Source organism: Crinia signifera, chromosome 3 (genome assembly GCF_055691185.1).
Source record: "Crinia signifera chromosome 3, ASM5569118v1, whole genome shotgun sequence".
NCBI classification, from domain to species: domain Eukaryota; kingdom Metazoa; phylum Chordata; class Amphibia; order Anura; family Myobatrachidae; genus Crinia; species Crinia signifera.
In genome coordinates, this window is record NC_139219.1 from 342,230,834 (window position 1) to 342,256,768 (window position 25,935).

General features: G+C 50.5%; 1 protein-coding gene across 1 annotated transcript in view; it reads right to left on the bottom strand.

Moving 5' to 3' along the window:
- Nucleotides 1-24,510, bottom strand: part of KHK (ketohexokinase) — a 158,196-nt gene extending 133,686 nt beyond the window's left edge. The window contains exons 1-3 of the mRNA XM_083175122.1: nucleotides 24,427-24,510; nucleotides 2,116-2,306; nucleotides 1,474-1,608 (exon numbers count right to left, since the gene is read on the bottom strand). Coding sequence (XP_083031248.1) covers nucleotides 1,474-1,608; nucleotides 2,116-2,306; nucleotides 24,427-24,510 — 410 coding nt within the window. The remainder of the gene's footprint in view (nucleotides 1-1,473; nucleotides 1,609-2,115; nucleotides 2,307-24,426) is intronic.
- Nucleotides 24,511-25,935: the final 1,425 nt, after the last annotated feature.

Below are 25,935 nucleotides of genomic sequence, written 5' to 3' on the forward strand. Positions count from 1 at the left end.
TATCAATCATATCACTGATGTGAGTTGGGTACGTGATTCACTTTCAGAATTAATCGGGTGGAAGGAACAGCATCACAGCCCTTAACTACCTGCACGGGTGTCTAAACAAAACTTTGGGGGTTATTCTAGTTCATTCTTTCTGACAAAATCCTTCTTAGATGAACAAAACCATGTGCACTGCAGGTGGGGCAGATGTAACTTGTGCAGAGACAATTAGATTTGGGTGAGGTTTTACTTCAAAGTGAGATCTATATTGCAGTGTAAAAATAAAGCAGTCAGTATTTTCCCTGCACAGAAACAAAATTACTCACCCAAATCTAATTCTCTCTGCACATGTTACATCTGCCCCCCTGCAGTGCACATGGTTTTGTCCATCTAAGAAGGATTTTGTCAGAAAGAATGAACTAGAATAAACCCCTTTGTGTGGTCATACTTCACTATATACCATTTGTTTCTATTCTCTTACATGGACAAACATATATGAAAATTTGCCACGAGGACCCATTTTAGTCCATCTGACGACTAAAAACATCAGACCAACAAGGGAAGTATTGTGTATTTTTGTAAGCACTGGGAGGTTTGTGTGGAAAGTCATCAGAATGTTCCCTAAGCTGCCGCTTTTCCCACCTGTAGCAAGAGGTCTTTTTCCTCCTCCTTATTTATGTTGGGTGGTTTATAACCTGTTCCTACTATAAGTTTTTAGCCCCTTTAATAGTACCTGTGATTTCTACCCAGACCGATTCTACCAACTCCATTGTGCTCTCGTTTATGTCTTCCCTTATGTATGGTTTTAAGGATGGCTTAACATATAAACATACCTCCCTCCCCTTCTACCTAATCTGTTTTTTCTAAAATGACATTAACCTTCTACAGTATGTTAACCTCCCACTCATGTGATTTGTCCAACCAAGTTTTGGTAATACCTATGAGATCAAAATCCTCCTCCGAAACTACGGTCTCTAGTTCCCCCAATTTACCAGTTAAGCTCTAAGCATTCAGACCTTGTTTTTTCTTTGCCCTCATTCTGTTATCTGTTACAGTTGCAGAAGGTTCCTGAAATGGTAAATTAGTATTTTGGACAAAACTTGTGTTTTGGTTGTGTGACTCTCATACACCATTGTGTGCCTTGTTCCCTCCTCTTCCTCTCTTCACCTTGCTTCCTCCACAATGTATCTGTCTTTTCTCTCTATACTACACTCATTTATTGGTCTACGGTTACTAACTATTCCCTCCCCTCAACCGCCTAGTTTAAAATCACCTCCAACCTTGCCACCATTATACCCCCGAGCACTGTTACTTTTACTGCATTACATACGATGTGTGTGCAGTGTCATCTTGAGATCATTGTATAATGCCTTTTGTCCTTTCCTGTGTGATATGTGAAGCCACAGTATACAGGGGCCGGATTACCGGACAATAGAACCCTATGTATAACACAACCCTTACATGCAGTAGAGGAGATGCCACACACACCTGTTCATATGAAGAATGGTACGGCTCCCATTGGTAACGTTGCTGATGACTATAGATGCCGGGAAGGCAGAACCGGGATGAATCACAACATGTCTTATGTCTATGCCGTAACTTCTCAGGTTGGCCAACGTAAAACTGCCGGGCAGGGGAGAGAGGGGCACAGACCAAGGGCAATTAATCATTAATTAATGACAGAGAAAGAAGAGTTAGATAAAAGACAGTATAAATGTAACACAATAAAAAAAAAATCTGTACTAATATGGGAAGATAAGCGAGGGTTTAATTTTTAACAGTTTCTTATATAGAGCATCATATTTCATTGCGCTTTACTATAGAAGACAGTGATAGAACAAACAGGGTATTTACAGACAGTCAAAGTTATGAGGATTAGGAACAGATAGAAAAGACTTGGTCCATGGGAAGAGCCAAAGAAGAATAAAGAAGGTGGGATAGAGTCACACCGGAGGTAGAGGAGAAGGAGAATTCTGGGGTAATCAGCATGGTAGGGAAAACATTTCTATATAAGAACATGAGGTGCAGAGTAAAGATTCTAGATTAGACAGCAAGTGAGCAATGTACAGTACGTTCTGGATTAGACAATGGTAGGGGCAGAAAAGCGCATACAATGGAAAAAGGACATACATTATAGCTTCTTGATTTGATATTGTGGAAAAATAGAGCTTGTGGTTTGGACTGAAGAGAAGAGTGGAGGCTCTGGATTGAACTAAGGAGGAGACTGGTGGCTTGGGATTGGATTGAGGAGAGTGCTGGCTGTGGATTGTATTGACGGGAGTGGAGGCATTTGATTGGACAGGAGGAGGAGAGTTAAAGCTCTGGATTGGACAGAATAGGAGATTGGAAGCTCTGGATTGAACAGTTGAGGCTCTGGATTGGACAGAGGAAAAGCATAGAGGCTCTGGATTGTAATTTTAAAGGGTGTGGATCGTTTTATCAACCATACTTAGGTCGACACCGTTGGGTCGACAGGGGGCAAGGACAACAGGGCTCTAGGTCAACATGGGTGAAGGTCAACAGGTGTCTAGGTCGACATGGGACAAGGTCAACATGGGTTTAGGTCAACACATGGGACAATGTCAACATGGGTTTAGGTTGACACATGCGTTAGGTCGACATGGATTAGGTCGACAGGTCATTAGGTTGACATGGGTTTTTCGCAGTTTTTTTTTATACAAATGTCGACATTGTCGACATGGACACAGTTGTAAGTGAACCTGCAGAACCTCGCATCGCTTGATTCGCTTGCAATGCTTCGGGCGCGGTGCCTCGCTGTGCTCAGCACCATGCCCTAGTGGATGGTAGAGCATGAAATAACGCCTGCCGGGTTATGTCGGCTCATAAAACAGTGAAAAAACCCATGTCGACCTAACGACCTGTCGACCTAGACACATGTCGACCTTCACCTATGTTAACCTAGAACCCTGTCAACCTAGACTCATGTCAACCTTCTGCAAGGTTGGTATAGACACCTGTCGACCTTCCAGCATGTTGACCCAACAGTGTCGACCTAAGGACTGTTGACCAAATGATCCCAACACCTGCACAGTATGTATTGGGTTAAAAAAGTCTCCTCTCTGCTCTTTACTTCCTGTCTGTGCCTGGTGACATCACATTACAGGAGATAGCCTATCACCCTCTGTGACCTGCTCATTACTTCCTGTCTGTGCCTGGTGACATCACATTACAGGAGATAGCCAATCACCCTCTGTGACCTGCTCATGACTTCCTGCCTGTGACTGGTGAGATCACTAGGGAGATAGCCTATCACCCTCTGTGACCTGCTCATGACTTCCTGCCTGTGCCTGGTGACATCACAAGGGAGACAGCCTATCACCCTCTGTGACCTGCTCATGACTTCCTGCCTGTGCCTGGTGACATCACATTACAGGAGATAGCTTATCACCCGCTGTGACCTGCTCATGACTTCCTGCCTGTGCCTGGTGACATCACATTACAGGAGATAGCCTATCACCCTCTGTGACCTGCTCATTACTTCCTGCCTGTGCCTGGTGAGATCACAAGGGAGACAGCCTATCACCCTCTGTGACCTGCTCATGACTTCCTGCCTGTGCCTGGTGACATCACACGGGAAATAGCCTATCACCCTCTGTGACCTGCTCATAACTTCCTGCCTATGCCTGGTGACATCACACGGGAAATAGCCTATCACCCTCCGTGACCTGCTCATGACTTCCTGCCTGTGCCTGGTGACATCACAAGGGAGACAGCCTATCACCCTCCGTGACCTGCTCATGACTTCCTGCCTGTGCCTGGTGAGATCACAAGGGAGACAGCCTATCACCCTCTGTGACCTGCTTATTACTTCCTGCCTGCGCCTGGTGACATCACATTACAGGGGATAGCCTATCACCCTCTGTGACCTGCTCATGACTTCCTGTCTGTGCCTGGTGACATCACATTACAGGAGATAGCCTATCACCCTCTGTGACCTGCTCATGACTTCCTGTCTGTGCCTGGTGACATCACATTACAGGAGATAGCCTATCACCCTCTGTGTTCTGCTCATTACTTCCTTCCTGTGCCTGGTGAGATCACACGGGAGATAGCCTATCACCCTCTGTGACCTGCTCATTACTTCCTGCCTGTGCCTGGTGAGATCACATTACAGGAGACAGCCTATCACCCTCTGTGACCTGCTCATGACTTCCTGCCTGTGCCTGGTGACATCACATTACAGGAGATAGCCTATCACCCTCTGTGACCTGCTCATGACTTCCTGCCTGTGCCTGGTGACATCACAAGGGAGACAGCTTATCACCCTCCGTGACCTGCTCATGACTTCCTGCCTGTGCCTGGTGACATCACAAGGGAGACAGCCTATCACCGTCTGTGACCTGATTATGACTTCTTGCCTGTGCCTGGTGACATCACATTACAGGAGACAGCCTATCACCCTATGTGACCTGCCCATGACTTCCTGCCTGTGCCTGGTGACATCACATTACAGGAGATAGCCTATCACCCTCTGTGACCTGCTCATTACTTCCTGCCTGTGCCTGGTGAGATCACAAGGGAGATAGCCTATCACCCTCTGTGACCTGCTCATGACTTCCTGCCTGTGCCTGGTGACATCAAAAGGGAGGCAGCCTATCACCCTCTGTGACCTGCTCAAGACATCCTGCCTGTGCCTGGTGACATCACACGGGAGACAGCCTATCACCCTCCGTGACCTGCTCAAGACTTCCTGCCTGTGCCTGGTGACATCACACGGGAGACAGCCTAGCACCCTCCGTGACCTGCTCATGACTTCCTGCCTGTGCCTGGTGAGATCATTAGGGAGATAGCCTATCACCCTCTGTGACCTGCTCATGACTTCCTGCCTGTGCCTGGTGACATCACTAGGGAGACAGCCTATCACCCTCTGTGACCTGCTCATTACTTCCTGTCTGTGCTTGGTGAGATCACATTACAGGAGATAGCCTATCACCCTCTGTGACCTGCTCATGACTTCCTGCCTGTGCCTGGTGACATCACAAGGGAGACAGCATATCACCCTCTGTGACCTGCTCATGACTTCCTGCCTGTGCCTGGTGACATCACACGGGAAATAGCCTATCACCCTCTGTGACCTGCTCATGACTTCCTGCCTATGCCTGGTGACATCACACGGGAAATAGCCTATCACCCTCCGTGACCTGCTCATGACTTCCTGCCTGTGCCTGGTGACATCACAAGGGAGACAGCCTATCACCCTCCGTGACCTGCTCATGACTTCCTGCCTGTGCCTGGTGAGATCACAAGGGAGACAGCCTATCACCCTCTGTGACCTGCTTATTACTTCCTGCCTGCGCCTGGTGACATCACATTACAGGAGATAGCCTATCACCCTCTGTGACCTGCTCATGACTTCCTGTCTGTGCCTGATGACATCACATTACAGGAGATAGCCTATCACCCTCTGTGACCTGCTCATGACTTCCTGTCTGTGCCTGGTGACATCACATTACAGGAGATAGCCTGTCACCCTCTGTGACCTGCTCATGACTTCCTGCCTGTGCCTGGTGACATCACAAGGGAGACAGCCTATCACCCTCTGTGACCTGCTCATGACTTCCTGTCTGTGCCTGGTGAGATCACTAGGGAGATAGCCTATCACCCTCTGTGACCTGCTCATTACTTCCTGCCTGTGCCTGGTGACAACACATTACAGGAGACAGCCTATCACCCTCTGTGACCTGCTCATGACTTCCTGCCTGTGCCTGGTGACATCACATTACAGGAGATAGCCTATCACCCTCTGTGTTCTGCTCATTACTTCCTTCCTGTGCCTGGTGAGATCACACGGGAGATAGCCTATCACCCTCTGTGTTCTGCTCATTACTTCCTGCCTGTGCCTGGTGAGATCACATTACAGGAGACAGCCTATCACCCCCTGTGACCTGCTCATGACTTCCTGCCTGTGCCTGGTGACATCACGTTACAGGAGATAGCCTATCACCCTCAGTGACCTGCTCATGACTTCCTGCCTGTGCCTGGTGAGATCACAAGGGAGATAGCCTATCACCCTCTGTGACCTGCTCATGACTTCCTGCCTGTGCCTGGTGACATCAAAAAGGAGACAGCCTATCACCCTCTGTGACCTGCTCAAGACTTCCTGCCTGTGCCTGGTGACATCACACGGGAGATAGCCTATCACCCTCCGTGACCTGCTCAAGACTTCCTGCCTGTGCCTGGTGACATCACACGGGAGACAGCCTAATACCCTCCGTGACCTGCTCATGACTTCCTGCCTGTGCCTGGTGAGATCACTAGGGAGATAGCCTATCACCCTCTGTGACCTGCTCATGGCTTCCTGCCTGTGCCTGGTGAGATCACTAGTGAGATAGCCTATCACCCTCTGTGACCTGCTCATGACTTCCTGCCTGTGCCTGGTGACATCACTAGGGAGACAGCCTATCACCCTCTGTGACCTGCTCATTACTTCCTGTATGTGCCTGGTGAGATCACATTACAGGAGATAGCCTATCACCCTCTGTGACCTGCTCATGACTTCCTGCCTGTGCCTGGTGACATCACAAGGGAGACAGCCTATCACCCTCTGTGACCTGCTCATTACTTCCAGCCTGTGCCTTGTGACATCACACGGGAGACAGCCTATCACCCTCCGTGACCTGCTCATGACTTCCTGCCTGTGCCTGGTGAGATCACATTACAGGAGATAGCCTATCACCCTCTGTGACCTGCTCATGACTTCCTGCCTGTGCCTGGTGACATCACATTACAGGAGACAGCCTATCACCCTCTGTGACCTTATCATTACTTCCTGCCTGTGCCTGGTGACATCACACGGGAGATAGCCTATCACCCTCTGTGACCTGCTCATTACTTCCTGCCTGTGCCTGGTGACATCACATTACAGGAGATAGCCTATCACCCTCTGTGACCTGCTCATTACTTCCTGTCTGTGCCTGGTGAGATCACATTACAGGAGATAGCCTATCACCCTCTGTGACCTGCTCATGACCTCCTGCCTGTGCCTGGTGAGATTACATTACAGGAGACAGCCTATCACCCTCTGTGACCTGCTCATGACTTCCTGCCTGTGCCTGGTGACATCACTAGGGAGATAGCCTATCACCCTCTGTGACCTGCTCATGACTTCCTGCCTGTGCCAGGTGACATCACTAGGGAGACAGCCTATCACCCTCTGTGACCTGCTCATTACTTCCTGTCTGTGCCTGGTGACATCACATTACAGGAGATAGCCTATCACAATCTGTGACCTGCTCATTACTTCCTGCCTGTGCCCTGTGACATCACATTACAGGAGATAGCCTATAACCCTCTGTGACCTGCTCATTACTTTCTGTCTGTGCCTGGTGAGATCACTAGGGAGATAGCCTATCACCCTCTGTGACCTGCTCATGACTTCCTGCATGTGCCTGGTGAGATCACATTACAGGATACAGCCTATCACCCTCTGTGACCTGCTCATGACTTCCTGCCTGTGCCTGGTGACATCACATTACAGGAGATAGCCTATCACCCTCTGTGACCTGCTCATGACTTCCTGCCTGTGCCTGGTGACATCACAAGGGAGACAGCCTATCACCCTCCGTGACCTGCTCATGACTTCCTGCCTGTGCCTGGTGACATCACAAGGGAGACAGCCTATCACCGTCTGTGACCTGATTATGACTTCTTGCCTGTGCCTGGTGACATCACATTACAGGAGACAGCCTATCACCCTATGTGACCTGCCCATGACTTCCTGCCTGTGCCTGGTGACATCACATTACAGGAGATAGCCTATCACCCTCTGTGACCTGCTCATTACTTCCTGCCTGTGCCTGGTGAGATCACAAGGGAGATAGCCTATCACCCTCTGTGACCTGCTCATGACTTCCTGCCTGTGCCTGGTGACATCAAAAGGGAGGCAGCCTATCACCCTCTGTGACCTGCTCAAGACTTCCTGCCTGTGCCTGGTGACATCACACGGGAGACAGCCTATCACCCTCCGTGACCTGCTCAAGACTTCCTGCCTGTGCCTGGTGACATCACACGGGAGACAGCCTAGCACCCTCCGTGACCTGCTCATGACTTCCTGCCTGTGCCTGGTGAGATCACTAGGGAGATAGCCTATCACCCTCTGTGACCTGCTCATGACTTCCTGCCTGTGCCTGGTGACATCACATTACAGGAGACAGCCTATCACCCTCTGTGACCTTATCATTACTTCCTGCCTGTGCCTGGTGACATCACACGGGAGATAGCCTATCACCCTCTGTGACCTGCTCATTACTTCCTGCCTGTGCCTGGTGACATCACACGGGAGATAGCCTATCACCCTCTGTGACCTGCTCATTACTTCCTGCCTGTGCCTGGTGACATCACATTACAGGAGATAGCCTATCACCCTCTGTGACCTGCTCATTACTTCCTGTCTGTGCCTGGTGAGATCACATTACAGGAGATAGCCTATCACCCTCTGTGACCTGCTCATGACCTCCTGCCTGTGCCTGGTGAGATTACATTACAGGAGACAGCCTATCACCCTCTGTGACCTGCTCATGACTTCCTGCCTGTGCCTGGTGACATCACTAGGGAGATAGCCTATCACCCTCTGTGACCTGCTCATGACTTCCTGCCTGTGCCAGGTGACATCACTAGGGAGACAGCCTATCACCCTCTGTGACCTGCTCATTACTTCCTGTCTGTGCCTGGTGACATCACATTACAGGAGATAGCCTATCACAATCTGTGACCTGCTCATTACTTCCTGCCTGTGCCCTGTGACATCACATTACAGGAGATAGCCTATAACCCTCTGTGACCTGCTCATTACTTTCTGTCTGTGCCTGGTGAGATCACTAGGGAGATAGCCTATCACCCTCTGTGACCTGCTCATGACTTCCTGCATGTGCCTGGTGAGATCACATTACAGGATACAGCCTATCACCCTCTGTGACCTGCTCATGACTTCCTGCCTGTGCCTGGTGACATCACATTACAGGAGATAGCCTATCACCCTCTGTGACCTGCTCATGACTTCCTGCCTGTGCCTGGTGACATCACAAGGGAGACAGCCTATCACCCTCCGTGACCTGCTCATGACTTCCTGCCTGTGCCTGGTGACATCACAAGGGAGACAGCCTATCACCGTCTGTGACCTGATTATGACTTCTTGCCTGTGCCTGGTGACATCACATTACAGGAGACAGCCTATCACCCTATGTGACCTGCCCATGACTTCCTGCCTGTGCCTGGTGACATCACATTACAGGAGACAGCCTATCACCCTCTGTGACCTGCTCATGACTTCCTGCCTGTGCCTGGTGACATCACAAGGGAGATAGCCTATCACCCTCTGTGACCTGCTCATGACTTCCTGCCTGTGCCTGGTGACATCAAAAGGGAGGCAGCCTATCACCCTCTGTGACCTGCTCAAGACTTCCTGCCTGTGCCTGGTGACATCACACGGGAGACAGCCTATCACCCTCCGTGACCTGCTCAAGACTTCCTGCCTGTGCCTGGTGACATCACACGGGAGACAGCCTAGCACCCTCCGTGACCTGCTCATGACTTCCTGCCTGTGCCTGGTGAGATCACTAGGGAGATAGCCTATCACCCTCTGTGACCTGCTCATGACTTCCTGCCTGTGCCTGGTGACATCACTAGGGAGACAGCCTATCACCCTCTGTGACCTGCTCATTACTTCCTGTCTGTGCTTGGTGAGATCACATTACAGGAGATAGCCTATCACCCTCTGTGACCTGCTCATGACTTCCTGCCTGTGCCTGGTGACATCACAAGGGAGACAGCATATCACCCTCTGTGACCTGCTCATGACTTCCTGCCTGTGCCTGGTGACATCACACGGGAAATAGCCTATCACCCTCTGTGACCTGCTCATGACTTCCTGCCTATGCCTGGTGACATCACACGGGAAATAGCCTATCACCCTCCATGACCTGCTCATGACTTCCTGCCTGTGCCTGGTGACATCACAAGGGAGACAGCCTATCACCCTCCGTGACCTGCTCATGACTTCCTGCCTGTGCCTGGTGAGATCACAAGGGAGACAGCCTATCACCCTCTGTGACCTGCTTATTACTTCCTGCCTGCGCCTGGTGACATCACATTACAGGAGATAGCCTATCACCCTCTGTGACCTGCTCATGACTTCCTGTCTGTGCCTGATGACATCACATTACAGGAGATAGCCTATCACCCTCTGTGACCTGCTCATGACTTCCTGTCTGTGCCTGGTGACATCACATTACAGGAGATAGCCTATCACCCTCTGTGACCTGCTCATGACTTCCTGCCTGTGCCTGGTGACATCACAAGGGAGACAGCCTATCACCCTCTGTGACCTGCTCATGACTTCCTGTCTGTGCCTGGTGAGATCACTAGGGAGATAGCCTATCACCCTCTGTGACCTGCTCATTACTTCCTGCCTGTGCCTGGTGACAACACATTACAGGAGACAGCCTATCACCCTCTGTGACCTGCTCATGACTTCCTGCCTGTGCCTGGTGACATCACATTACAGGAGATAGCCTATCACCCTCTGTGTTCTGCTCATTACTTCCTTCCTGTGCCTGGTGAGATCACACGGGAGATAGCCTATCACCCTCTGTGTTCTGCTCATTACTTCCTGCCTGTGCCTGGTGAGATCACATTACAGGAGACAGCCTATCACCCCCTGTGACCTGCTCATGACTTCCTGCCTGTGCCTGGTGACATCACGTTACAGGAGATAGCCTATCACCCTCTGTGACCTGCTCATGACTTCCTGCCTGTGCCTGGTGAGATCACAAGGGAGATAGCCTATCACCCTCTGTGACCTGCTCATGACTTCCTGCCTGTGCCTGGTGACATCAAAAGGGAGACAGCCTATCACCCTCTGTGACCTGCTCAAGACTTCCTGCCTGTGCCTGGTGACATCACACGGGAGATAGCCTATCACCCTCCGTGACCTGCTCAAGACTTCCTGCCTGTGCCTGGTGACATCACACGGGAGACAGCCTAATACCCTCCGTGACCTGCTCATGACTTCCTGCCTGTGCCTGGTGAGATCACTAGGGAGATAGCCTATCACCCTCTGTGACCTGCTCATGGCTTCCTGCCTGTGCCTGGTGAGATCACTAGTGAGATAGCCTATCACCCTCTGTGACCTGCTCATGACTTCCTGCCTGTGCCTGGTGACATCACTAGGGAGACAGCCTATCACCCTCTGTGACCTGCTCATTACTTCCTGTATGTGCCTGGTGAGATCACATTACAGGAGATAGCCTATCACCCTCTGTGACCTGCTCATGACTTCCTGCCTGTGCCTGGTGACATCACAAGGGAGACAGCCTATCACCCTCTGTGACCTGCTCATTACTTCCAGCCTGTGCCTTGTGACATCACACGGGAGACAGCCTATCACCCTCCGTGACCTGCTCATGACTTCCTGCCTGTGCCTGGTGAGATCACATTACAGGAGATAGCCTATCACCCTCTGTGACCTGCTCATGACTTCCTGCCTGTGCCTGGTGACATCACATTACAGGAGACAGCCTATCACCCTCTGTGACCTTATCATTACTTCCTGCCTGTGCCTGGTGACATCACACGGGAGATAGCCTATCACCCTCTGTGACCTGCTCATTACTTCCTGCCTGTGCCTGGTGACATCACATTACAGGAGATAGCCTATCACCCTCTGTGACCTGCTCATTACTTCCTGTCTGTGCCTGGTGAGATCACATTACAGGAGATAGCCTATCACCCTCTGTGACCTGCTCATGACCTCCTGCCTGTGCCTGGTGAGATTACATTACAGGAGACAGCCTATCACCCTCTGTGACCTGCTCATGACTTCCTGCCTGTGCCTGGTGACATCACTAGGGAGATAGCCTATCACCCTCTGTGACCTGCTCATGACTTCCTGCCTGTGCCAGGTGACATCACTAGGGAGACAGCCTATCACCCTCTGTGACCTGCTCATTACTTCCTGTCTGTGCCTGGTGACATCACATTACAGGAGATAGCCTATCACCCTCTGTGACCTGCTCATTACTTCCTGCCTGTGCCCTGTTACATCACATTACAGGAGATAGCCTATCACCCTCTGTGACCTGCTCATTACTTTCTGTCTGTGCCTGGTGAGATCACTAGGGAGATAGCCTATCACCCTCTGTGACCTGCTCATGACTTCCTGCATGTGCCTGGTGAGATCACATTACAGGATACAGCCTATCACCCTCTGTGACCTGCTCATGACTTCCTGCCTGTGCCTGGTGACATCACATTACAGGAGATAGCCTATCACCCTCTGTGACCTGCTCATGACTTCCTGCCTGTGCCTGGTGACATCACTAGGGAGATAGCCTATCACCCTCTGTGACCTGCTCATGACTTCCTGCTTGTGCCTGGTGACATCACTAGGGAGATAGCCTATCACCCTCTGTGACCTGCTCATGACTTCCTACCTGTGCCTGGTGAGATCACAAGGGAGATAGCCTATCACCCTCTGTGACCTGCTATTGACTTGTAAATACCGTTTCAGAGCCATTTACACTACAAATAGATTGGCTCTGAAATGGGTAAATTCAATAAAAAAAGCCACCATGGTTGGACAAAAAAGTAAGGTCAGCAATCAACAACAAAACAAGAGCATTTAAATTCTATAAAAATAACTCAAATGAGGAGGCGTTCACCAAATACAAAGAATCAAACAAAACTTGCAAAGGGGTAATCAAAGCAGCTAAAAAATTCTATGAAGAGCGCATAGCCACTGAAAGCAAAACTAACCCCAAGAAGTTTTTTAAATACATAAATAGTAAGCATATAATTAAGGAAAACATAGGCCCACTAACTGATATCAGTGGAAAAAAGTGTTACAGAAAATAAGGGAAAAGCAAAACTGTTAAAGGAGTTCTTCTCATCAGTATTTACTAAGGGAGAGCAGACTGTGGAACGTACATATACCAAAAATAAGCCAGATCTCATTGTGGATTTCACGCCCAAGGAAATAATACTGAAGCTCAGCAAAATCAAAACAAATAAATCACCGGGGCCAGATGGAATTCATCCGAGGGTACTAATGGAATTAAGGGAGGATCTAGCTACCCCCTACATTATATCTTTAGCAATTCACTATCGTCAGGTAAAGTACCAAAAGATTGGAGAATAGCAGAGGTAGTGCCGATATTAAAAAAAGGCAAAAAGGAAGATCCCGCTAATTACAGACCCATTAGTTTAACATCAATTGTGGGTAAACTATTTGAAGGATTTTTAAGTGATAGTATCCAGGAATATCTAGACCATCACCGTCTACTCAGTACTAACCAACCTGGGTTCGTGAAAAATCGTTCATGACAAACTAATCTACTAGGGTTCTATGAGGAGGTTAGCAAAAACCTCGATAATGGAAATGCTGTAGATGTGATTTTCCTAGATTTTGCTAAGGCCTTTGATACTGTCCCACACAAGAGGTTGATAAATAAAATGGAGGACCTAGGATTGGGTGAAAATATCTGCAGATGGGTAGGGATTTGGCTATGTAATAGAGAACAAAGAGTGGTTGTGAATGGTGCCGTATCAGATATGATACCGGTACTAAGTGGAGTGCCTCAGGGTTCCGTTTTAGGGCCCATTTTATTTAACATTTTTATTAACGATATTGGGATGGGGTTACTCAGCAATGTATCCATCTTTGCAGACGATACAAAACTAAGCAAAGTTATTAAAACATCAGATGTCACCACGCTTCGAAAGGATCTTGCAAATCTAGAGGAATGGGCTAAAAAGTGGAAGATGAGGTTCAACGTGGATAAATGTAAGGTTATGCACCTTGGGAGACACAACCAGTGTGCAAGTTACAACCTTAGCGGAAAGGAACTGGGTATTTCAATACTAGAAAAGGATCTAGGAGTCCAAATAGACAGCAAACTGGGGTGTAGTGCCCATTATAATGTAGCAACAAAAAAGGCCAACAAAATTTTAGCATGTATTAAGAGGGGAATGGAAACTAGGGACTCAAAAGTAATTATGCCTCTGTACAAGGCATTGGTGAGACCTCACCTCGAATACACAGTGCAGTTCTGGGCCCCACACTATAAAAAGGACATCATAGAATTAGAAAAAATCCAGAGACGAGCAAAAAAGCTTATTAGGGGAATGGAGAATTTAAGCTACGAGGAGAGATTAAGCAATTTGGGACTATTTACACCAGAAAAGAGACGTTTAAGGGGGGACATGCTCAACATGTACAAATATATCAGTTGCCAATATAAGGAACTGTCACACACCCTCTTTTCTACTAGAAAGGAATCTAGGATGCGAGGGAACGAGTATAGATTAGAAGAACAAAGATTTTGTTCAGCTAGAAGAAAAAAATTCTTTACAGTCAGAGCAGTCAAACTTTGGAACTCTCTTCCCAGAAAGGTGGTGTCGGCAGACACTATAAATACGTTCAAAATAAGGTTGGACAAACACTTATTGGTTAAAAACATCCATAGGTACATATGAGAAATATAATCTGTCTTTAAAATATCAGAACATACTATACAGCAATGGATAATCTTTTATAAGGTTGAACTAGATGTACACAAGTCTTTTTTCAGCCTTACCTACTATGTAACTATGTAACTGCTTTTAACCCGTTTTGGATTACAGGTATTTTAAAAAAGGTAAATTCTCTCTGGACCTTTCACATTACAGCTAGAAACGTTTTCGATGGCGAGAAGGGGACGCATACAGAGCCTCATCTCCGACAGGTGCAGAGCATACGCATACAGAGCCTCATCTCCGAGGGGTGCAGAACATACGCATACAGAGCCTCATCTCCGACGGGTGCAGAGCATACGCATACAGAGCCTCATCTCCGAGGGGTGCAGAACATACGCATACAGAGCCTCATCTCCGACGGGTGCAGAGCATACGCATACAGAGCCTCATCTCCGACGGGTGCAGAGCATACGCATACAGAGCCTTATCTCCGAGGGGTGCAGAACATACGCATACAGAGCCTCATCTCCGACGGGTGCAGAGCATACGCATACAGAGCCTCATCTCCGAGGGGTGCAGAGCATATGCATACAGAGCCTCATCTCTGAGGGGTGCAGAGCATACGCATACAGAGCCTCATCTCCGAGGGGTGCAGAACATACGCATACAGAGCCTTATCTCTGAGGGGTGCAGAGCATACGCATACAGAGCCTCATCTCTGAGGGGTGCAGAGCATACGTATACAGAGCCTCATCTCTGAGGGGTGCAGAACATACGCATACAAAGCCTCATCTCCGACGGGTGCAGAGCATACGCATACAGAGCCTCATCTCTGAGGGGTGCAGAACATACGCATACAGAGCCTCATCTCTGAGGGGTGCAGAGCATACGCATACAGAGCCTCATCTCTGAGGGGTGCAGAGCATACGTATACAGAGCCTCATCTCTGAGGGGTGCAGAACATACGCATACAAAGCCTCATCTCCGACGGGTGCAGAGCATACGCATACAGAGCCTCATCTCTGAGCGGTGCAGAGCATACGCATACAGAGCCTCATCTCTGAGGGGTGCAGAACATACGTATAAAGAGCCTCATCTCTGAGGGGTGCAGAGCATACGCATACAGAGCCTCATCTCTGAGCGGTGCAGAGCATACGCATACAGAGCCTCATCTCTGAGGGGTGCAGAGCATACGCATACAGAGCCTCATCTAAGAGAGGTGCAGAGCATACGAATACAGAGCCTCATCTCTGAGGGGTGCAGATCATACACATACAGAGCCTCATCTCTGAGGGGTGCAGAACATACACATACAGAGCCTCATCTCTGAGGGGTGCAGAACATACGCATACAGAGCCTCATCTCTTAGGGGTGCAGAACATACGCATACAGAGCCTCATCTACGAGAGGTGCAGAGCATACGCATACAGAGCCTCATCTCTGAGGGGTGCAGAACATACGCATACAGAGCCTCATCTCTGAGGGGTGCAGAACATACGCATACAGAGCCTCATCTCCGAGGGGTGCAGAACATACAAAGCCTCATCTCAGAGGGGTGCAGAACATAGGCATACAGAGCCTCATCTATGAGGGGTGCAGAACATACAAAGCCTTATCTCCGAGGGGTGCAGAACATACGCATACAAAGCCTCATCTCCGAGGGGTGCAGAACATACGCATACAGAGCCTCATCTATGAGAGGTGCATAGCATACGCATATAGAGCATCATCTCTGAGGGGTGCAGAGCATACGCATACAGAGCCTCATCTCTGAGGGGTGCAGAGCATACGTATACAGAGCCTCAACTCTGAGGGGTGCAGAACATACGCATACAGAGCCTTATCTTCGACGGGTGCAGAGCATACGCATACAGAGCCTCATCTCTGAGCGGTGCAGAGCATACGCATACAGAGCCTCATCTCTGAGGGGTGCAGAACATACGTATACAGAGCCTCATCTCTGAGGGGTGCAGAGCATACGCATACAGAGCCTCATCTCTGAGCGGTGCAGAGCATACGCATACAGAGCGTCATCTCTGAGGGGTGCAGAGCATACGCATACAGAGCCTCATCTCTGAGCGGTGCAGAGCATACGCATACAGAGCCTCATCTCTGAGCGGTGCAGAGCATACGCATACAGAGCCTCATCTCTGAGGGGTGCAGAACATACGCATACAGAGCCTCATCTCTGAGGGGTGCAGAACATATACATACAAAGCCTCATCTATGAGGGGTGCAGAGCATACGCATACAGAGCCTCATCTCTGAGGGGTGCAGAACATACGCATACAGAGCCTCATCTACGAGAGGTGCAGAGCATACGCATACAGAGCCTCATCTCTGAGGGGTGCAGAACATACGCATACAGAGCCTCATCTCTGAGGGGTGCAGAACATACGCATACAGAGCCTCATCTCCGAGGGGTGCAGAACATACAAAGCCTCATCTCAGAGGGGTGCAGAACATAGGCATACAGAGCCTCATCTATGAGGGGTGCAGAACATACAAAGCCTTATCTCCGAGGGGTGCAGAACATACGCATACAAAGCCTCATCTCCGAGGGGTGCAGAACATACGCATACAGAGCCTCATCTATGAGAGGTGCATAGCATACGCATATAGAGCATCATCTCTGAGGGGTGCAGAGCATACGCATACAGAGCCTCATCTCTGAGGGGTGCAGAGCATACGTATACAGAGCCTCAACTCTGAGGGGTGCAGAACATACGCATACAGAGCCTTATCTCCGACGGGTGCAGAGCATACGCATACAGAGCCTCATCTCTGAGCGGTGCAGAGCATACGCATACAGAGCCTCATCTCTGAGGGGTGCAGAACATACGTATACAGAGCCTCATCTCTGAGGGGTGCAGAGCATACGCATACAGAGCCTCATCTCTGAGCGGTGCAGAGCATACGCATACAGAGCGTCATCTCTGAGGGGTGCAGAGCATACGCATACAGAGCCTCATCTCTGAGCGGTGCAGAGCATACGCATACAGAGCCTCATCTCTGAGCGGTGCAGAGCATACGCATACAGAGCCTCATCTCTGAGGGGTGCAGAACATACGTATACAGAGCCTCATCTCTGAGGGGTGCAGAGCATACGCATACAGAGCCTCATCTCTGAGCGGTGCAGAGCATACGCATACAGAGCGTCATCTCTGAGGGGTGCAGAACATACGCATACAGAGCCTCAACTCTGAGGGGTGCAGAGCATACGCATACAGAGCCTCATTTCTGAGGGGTGCAGAGCATACGCATACAGAGCCTCATCTCTGAGGGGTGCAGAACATACGAATACAGAGCCTCATCTCTGAGGGGTGCAGAACATATGCATACAGAGCCTCATCTCTGAGGGGTGCAGAACATACGCATACAGAGCCTCATCTCTGAGGGGTGCAGAACATACGCATACAGAGCCTCATCTCTGAGGGGTGCAGAGCATACGCATACAGAGCCTCATCTCTGAGGGGTGCAGAACATACGCATACAGAGCCTCATCTCTGAGGGGTGCAGAACATACGCATACAGAGCCTCATCTCTGAGGGGTGCAGAACATACGCATACAGAGCCTCATCTCCGACGGGTGCAGAACATACGCATACAGAGCCTCATCTCTGAGGGGTGCAGGACATACGTATACAGAGCCTCATCTCTGAGGGGTGCAGAGCATACGCATACAGAGCCTCATCTCTGAGCGGTGCAGAGCATACGCATACAGAGCCTCATCTCCGACGGGTGCAGAGCATACGCATACAGAGCCTCATCTCTGAGGGGTGCAGAGCACACGCATACAAAGCCTCATCTATGAGGGGTGCAGAGCATACAAAGCCTCATCTCAGAGGGGTGCAGAACATAGGCATACAGAGCCTCATCTCTGAGGGGTGCAGAACATACGCATACAAAGCTTCATCTCCGAGGGGTGCAGAGCATACGCATACAGAGCCTCATCTCTGAGAGGTGCAGAGCATACGCATACAGAGCCTCATCTCTGAGGGGTGCAGAACATAAGCATACAGAGCCTCATCTCCGAGGGGTGCAGAGCATACGCATACAGAGCCTCATCTATGAGAGGTGCAGAGCATACGCATACAGAGCCTCATCTCTGAGGGGTGCAGAACATAAGCATACAGAGCCTCATCTCCGAGGGGTGCAGAGCATACGCATACAGAGCCTCATCTCCGAGGGGTGCAGAGCATATGCATACAGAGCCTCATTGCTGAGGGGTGCAGAACATAGGCATACAGAGCCTCATCTCTGAGGGGTGCAGAACATACGCATACAAAGCCTCATCTCCGAGGGGTGCAGAGCATACGCATACAGAGCCTCATCTATGAGGGGTGCAGAGCACACGCATACAAAGCCTCATCTATGAGGGGTGCAGAGCATACAAAGCCTCATCTCAGAGGGGTGCAGAACATAGGCATACAGAGCCTCATCTCTGAGGGGTGCAGAACATACGCATACAAAGCTTCATCTCCGAGGGGTGCAGAGCATACGCATACAGAGCCTCATCTATGAGAGGTGCAGAGCATACGCATACAGAGCCTCATCTCTGAGGGGTGCAGAACATAAGCATACAGAGCCTCATCTCCGAGGGGTGCAGAGCATACGCATACAGAGCCTCATCTCCGAGGGGTGCAGAGCATATGCATACAGAGCCTCATTGCTGAGGGGTGCAGAACATAGGCATACAGAGCCTCATCTCTGAGGGGTGCAGAACATACGCATACAGAGCCTCATCTCTAAGGGGTGCAGAGCATACGCATACAGAGCCTCATCTCTGAGGGGTGCAGAACATACGCATACAGAGCCTCATCTCCGAAGGGTGCAGAACATACGCATACAGAGCCTCATCTATGAGGGGTGCAGAACATACGCATTAAGAGCCTCATCTCTGAGGGGTGCAGAACATACGCATACAGAGCCTCATCTTTGAGGGGTGCAGAGCATACGCATACAGAGCCTCATCTACGAGAGGTGCAGAGCATACGCATACAGTGCCTCATCGTTGAGGGGTGCAGAGCATATGCATACAGAGCCTCATCTCTGAGGGGTGCAGAGCATACGCATACAGAGTCATCTCCGAAGGGTGCAGAACATACACATACAGAGCCTCATTCTGAGGGGTGCAGAGCATACGCATACAGAGCCTCATCTCTATGGGGTGCAGAGCATACGCATACAGAGTCATCTCCGAAGGGTGCAGAACATACACATACAGAGCCTCATTCTGAGGGGTGCAGAGCATACGCATACAAAGCCTCATCTCCGAGGGGTGCAGAACATACGCATACAGAGCCTCATCTCTGAGGGGTGCAGAGCATATGCATACAGAGCCTCATTGCTGAGGGGTGCAGAACATAGGCATACAGAGCCTCATCTCTGAGGGGTGCAGAACATACGCATACAAAGCCTCATCTCCGAGGGGTGCAGAGCATACGCATACAGAGCCTCATCTATGAGGGGTGCAGAGCACACGCATACAAAGCCTCATCTATGAGGGGTGCAGAGCATACAAAGCCTCATCTCAGAGGGGTGCAGAACATAGGCATACAGAGCCTCATCTCTGAGGGGTGCAGAACATACGCATACAAAGCTTCATCTCCGAGGGGTGCAGAGCATACGCATACAGAGCCTCATCTATGAGAGGTGCAGAGCATACGCATACAGAGCCTCATCTCTGAGGGGTGCAGAACATAAGCATACAGAGCCTCATCTCCGAGGGGTGCAGAGCATACGCATACAGAGCCTCATCTCCGAGGGGTGCAGAGCATATGCATACAGAGCCTCATTGCTGAGGGGTGCAGAACATAGGCATACAGAGCCTCATCTCTGAGGGGTGCAGAACATACGCATACAGAGCCTCATCTCTAAGGGGTGCAGAGCATACGCATACAGAGCCTCATCTCTGAGGGGTGCAGAACATACGCATACAGAGCCTCATCTCCGAAGGGTGCAGAACATACGCATACAGAGCCTCATCTATGAGGGGTGCAGAACATACGCATTAAGAGCCTCATCTCTGAGGGGTGCAGAACATACGCATACAGAGCCTCATCTTTGAGGGGTGCAGAGCATACGCATACAGAGCCTCATCTACGAGAGGTGCAGAGCATACGCATACAGTGCCTCATCGTTGAGGGGTGCAGAGCATATGCATACAGAGCCTCATCTCTGAGGGGTGCAGAGCATACGCATACAGAGTCATCTCCGAAGGGTGCAGAACATACACATACAGAGCCTCATTCTGAGGGGTGCAGAGCATACGCATACAGAGCCTCATCTCTATGGGGTGCAGAGCATACGCATACAGAGTCATCTCCGAAGGGTGCAGAACATACACATACAGAGCCTCATTCTGAGGGGTGCAGAGCATACGCATACAAAGCCTCATCTCCGAGGGGTGCAGAACATACGCATACAGAGCCTCATCTCCGAGGGGTGCAGAGCACACGCATACAGAGCCTCATCTATGAGTTGTGCAGAGCATACAAAGCCTCATCTCCGAGGGGTGCAGAACATACGCATACAGAGCCTCATCTCTGAAGGGTGCAGAACATACGCATACAGAGCCTCATCACTGAGGGGTGCAGAACATACGCATACAGAGCCTCATCTCTGAGGGGTGCAGAACATACGCATACAGAGCCTCATCTCTGAGGGGTGCAGAGCATACGCATACAGAGCCTTATCTCTGAGGGGTGCAGAGCATACGCATACAGAGCCTCATCTCAGAGGGGTGCAGAGCATACACATACAGAGCCTCATCTCTTAGGGGTGCGGAACATACGCATACAGAGCCTCATCTACGAGAGGTGCAGAGCATACGCATACAGAGCCTCATCTCTGAGGGGTGCAGAACATACGCATACAGAGCCTCATCTCTGAGGGGTGCAGAACATACGCATACCGAGCCTCATCTCCGAGGGGTGCAGAGCACACGCATACAAAGCCTCATCTCAGAGGGGTGCAGAACATAGGCATATAGAGCATCATCTCTGAGGGGTGCAGAGCATACGCATACAGAGCCTCATCTCTGAGGGGTGCAGAACATACGCATACAGAGCCTTATCTCCGACGGGTGCAGAGCATACGCATACAGAGCCTCATCTCTGAGCGGTGCAGAGCATACGCATACAGAGCCTTATCTCTGAGGGGTGCAGAACATACGCATACAAAGCCTCATCTCCGAGGGGTGCAGAACATACGCATACAGAGCCTCATCTATGAGAGGTGCAGAGCATACGCATATAGAGCATCATCTCTGAGGGGTGCAGAGCATACGCATACAGAGCCTCATCTCTGAGGGGTGCAGAGCATACGCATACAGAGCCTCAACTCTGAGGGGTGCAGAACATACGCATACAGAGCCTCATCTCCGACGGGTGCAGAGCATACGCATACAGAGCCTCATCTCTGAGCGGTGCAGAGCATACGCATACAGAGCCTCATCTCTGAGGGGTGCAGAACATACGTATACAGAGCCTCATCTCTGAGGGGTGCAGAGCATACGCATACAGAGCCTCATCTCTGAGCGGTGCAGAGCATACGCATACAGAGCCTCATCTCTGAGGGGTGCAGAACATACGCATACAGAGCCTCAACTCTGAGGGGTGCAGAGCATACGCATACAGAGCCTCATTTCTAAGGGGTGCAGAGCATACGCATACAGAGCCTCATCTCTGAGGGGTGCAGAACATACGTATACAGAGCCTCATCTCTGAGGGGTGCAGAGCATACGCATACAGAGCCTCATCTCTGAGCGGTGCAGAGCATACGCATACAGAGCCTCATCTCTGAGGGGTGCAGAACATACGCATACAGAGCCTCAACTCTGAGGGGTGCAGAGCATACACATACAGAGCCTCATTTCTGAGGGGTGCAGAGCATACGCATACAGAGCCTCATCTCTGAGGGTGCAGAACATACGCATACAGAGCCTCATCTCTGAGGGTGCAGAACATACGCATACAGAGCCTCATCTCTGAGGGGTGCAGAACATATGCATACAGAGCCTCATCTCTGAGGGGTGCAGAGCATACGCATACAGAGCCTCATCTAAGAGAGGTGCAGAGCATACGCATACAGAGCCTCATCTCTGAGGGGTGCAGAACATATGCATACAGAGCCTCATCTCTGAGGGGTGCAGAGCATACGCATACAGAGCCTCATCTAAGAGAGGTGCAGAGCATACGCATACAGAGCCTCATCTCTGAGGGGTGCAGAGCATACGCATACATAGCCTCATCTCTGAGGGGTGCAGAACATACGCATACAGAGCCTCATCTCTGAGGGGTGCAGAGCATACAAAGCTTCATCTCCGAGGGGTGCAGAGCATACACATACAGAGCCTCATCTCTTAGGGGTGCAGAACATACGCATACAGAGCCTCATCTACGAGAGGTGCAGAGCATACGCATACAGAGCCTCATCTCTGAGGGGTGCAGAACATACGCATACAGAGCCTCATCTCTGAGGGGTGCAGAACATACGCATACAGAGCCTCATCTCCGAGGGGTGCAGAGCATACGCATACAAAGCCTCATCTATGAGGGGTGCAGAGCATACAAAGCCTCATCTCAGAGGGGTGCAGAACATAGGCATACAGAGCCTCATCTCTGAGGGGTGCAGAACATACGCATACAAAGCCTCATCTCCGAGGGGTGCAGAGCATACGCATACAGAGCCTCATCTATGAGAGGTGCAGAGCATACTCATACAGAGCCTCATCTCTGAGGGGTGCAGAACATAAGCATACAGAGCCTCATCTCCGAGGGGTGCAGAGCATACGCATACAGAGCCTCATCTCCGAGGGGTGCAGAGCATACGCATACAGAGCCTCATTGCTGAGGGGTGCAGAGCATACGCATACAGAGCCTCATCTCCGAGGGGTGCAGAGCATACGCATACAGAGCCTCATCTATGAGAGGTGCAGAGCATACGCATACAGAGCCTCATCTCTGAGGGGTGCAGAACATACGCATACAAAGCCTCATCTCCGAGGTGTGCAGAGCATACGCATACAGAGCCTCATCTCTGAGGGGTGCAGAACATACGCATACAGAGCCTCATCTCTGAGGGGTGCAGAACATACGCATACAGAGCCTCATCTCTGAGGGGTGCAGAACATACGCTTACAGAGCTTTATCTCTGAGGGGTGCAGAGCATACGCATACAGTGCCTCATCGTTGAGGGGTGCAGAGCATATGCATACAGAGCCTCATCTCTGAGGGGTGCAGAGCATACGCATACAGAGCCTCATCTCTATGGGGTGCAGAGCATACGCATACAGAGCCTCATCTCCGAGGGGTGCAGAACATACGCATACAGAGCCTCATTCTGAGGGGTGCAGAGCATACGCATACAAAGCCTCATCTCCAAGGGGTGCAGAACATATACGCATACAGAGCCTCATCTCTGAGGGGTGCAGAGCACACGCATACAGAGCCTCATCTCCGAGGGGTGCAGAGCACACGCATACAGAGCCTCATCTATGAGGGGTGCAGAGCATACAAAGCCTCATCTCCGAGGGGTGCAGAGCATACGCATACAAAACCTCATCTCCGAGGGGTGCAGAACATACGCATACAGAGCCTCATCTCTGAAGGGTGCAGAACATACTGTTAGGCGCCCTCTCAGGCACCACCGCCGTCCTATTCCATCAGCAGCGTCTGCGCTGCTAGGACGGCGGCCATCTTCTCTGGACGCGTCACTGGAGAGCTTTGGGGACGTTGCTAGGCAACGCCCCGAACTTCCGCCGCGGCCGTCTCTGCAGGGGGAAGACTCTGCAGGACGGACCGCACGTGACGTCACGCAAGGGGCGGCAAATTTGAAATATAAGCCGGCGTCTCTCACAAACAGACGCCGGTTATAGCGTTCTGTCAGCCCATGTCAGAGTGTGTTCCTGGTCCTGGTTCCTGGTGGAAATCCTTCCTTTTGTTCCACGCCTGTTTGGTCTGCTCTTGCTGAGTCTGGATTTCTACTTCTGCCCTGCTGTTCACTCATCTGCCCAAGAGTTCTGCAAGTGACTGTCTGGGACTCCATCATCATCTCAGATAAGTCAGGGGTTACCCTGTCTCTCTCCTTACGCAGTTGTGACACACGGTGTCACTGGGCATTAGAGTCATTTTCTTATATTACATCCTATTAGCATTGTTGCCATTTTACGTATTCCTCTTCTGGGCATTGTTGCCCATTGTATTATATAACATCTCATTAGCATTGTTGCCCATTATATTATATAACATCTCATTAGCATTGTTGCCTTTTCCTTATATAACATCTCAGTAGCATTGTTGCCATTGTATGGGCTTATAGCACACGTGCTCTATTGCCAGTTAGAGTCACCTGCTCAGGCCTTACTTCTTTTGGGTTTCTGGGAGTTCCCCGGTATAGTGATTTAGTTAGCTATTCCCCTTGCTCTCTCCTGGTCTCGGCGGGCGTGTTGTCATTCCCTAAGACCTGCCTGTAGCGGAGTGGGGCGGACCTAATTCGCCCTTCAGCCGAGACGGGCCCAGGTGAAGCCTAGCACCGCACACGCCCGTCGACTCCAGTCAGAGGTAACGGAGTTAGGGTACCGGGGATACTCCTAGAATCCTTACATTATAACCGGCCAGAAACATTATCCCCCAGCGGTTCTGGAGGATCTCTTTGTACTTAGTTGTTGTGCCCGGGTGTCTTGTGTTTTTTCATCCGTCATGGATCCCTCTGCAGGGGGCCCAGCGCAAGTACTGTCAGATCAGGTTCGTCTCCTCACGCAGCAGATGGTGGGGTTGTCCCTGCGTGTAGAGACACAGGAGGAGGTTAGGAGAGTAGTCCCGGCTGGGGCTCAACCCATCAAAGAACCTAAAATGAACCTTCCTGATCGTTTTTCAGGTGACCGGAAGTTGTTTTTTAATTTTAGGGAGAGCTGTAAACTTTATTTCCGTCTCCGGCCCGTTTCCTCAGGCTCAGAAGTTCAGAAAGTCGGGTTGGTTGTCTCCCTACTTCAAGGGGATCCACAAACATGGGCCTTTGGTTTAGGGGCAGACAGTTCTGAGCTCAGTTCTGTGGATGCCTTTTTCACAGCTATGGGGGTGCTTTATGACGATCCTGATAAAGCAGCCTCTGCCGAGGCTCACATTCGGGCCTTGAAACAAGGTCGCTGTACTGCAGAGGCCTACTGCTCTGAATTCCGACGTTACGCTGGTGATACCACTTGGAATGACCCTGCGCTGCGGAGCCAATTCCGTCTTGGCCTAGCAGATCAGGTAAAAGATTTCCTGGTACAATATCCGGCGGCAGCCTCTCTTGATGAATTGATGCAGTTGGTGGTCCGCATTGATAGACGTATCAGAGAGAGGCGCTCCGCGCGAGAATTACCCTCCTATCCTCTGGCCGAGACAGGAGGTGATCTGGCAGGTGGGTCTGAAGAACCAATGCAAATTGGTGCATCTCGCCTATCGAACCAGGAGAAGGCCCGTCGTCGCTCCCTGG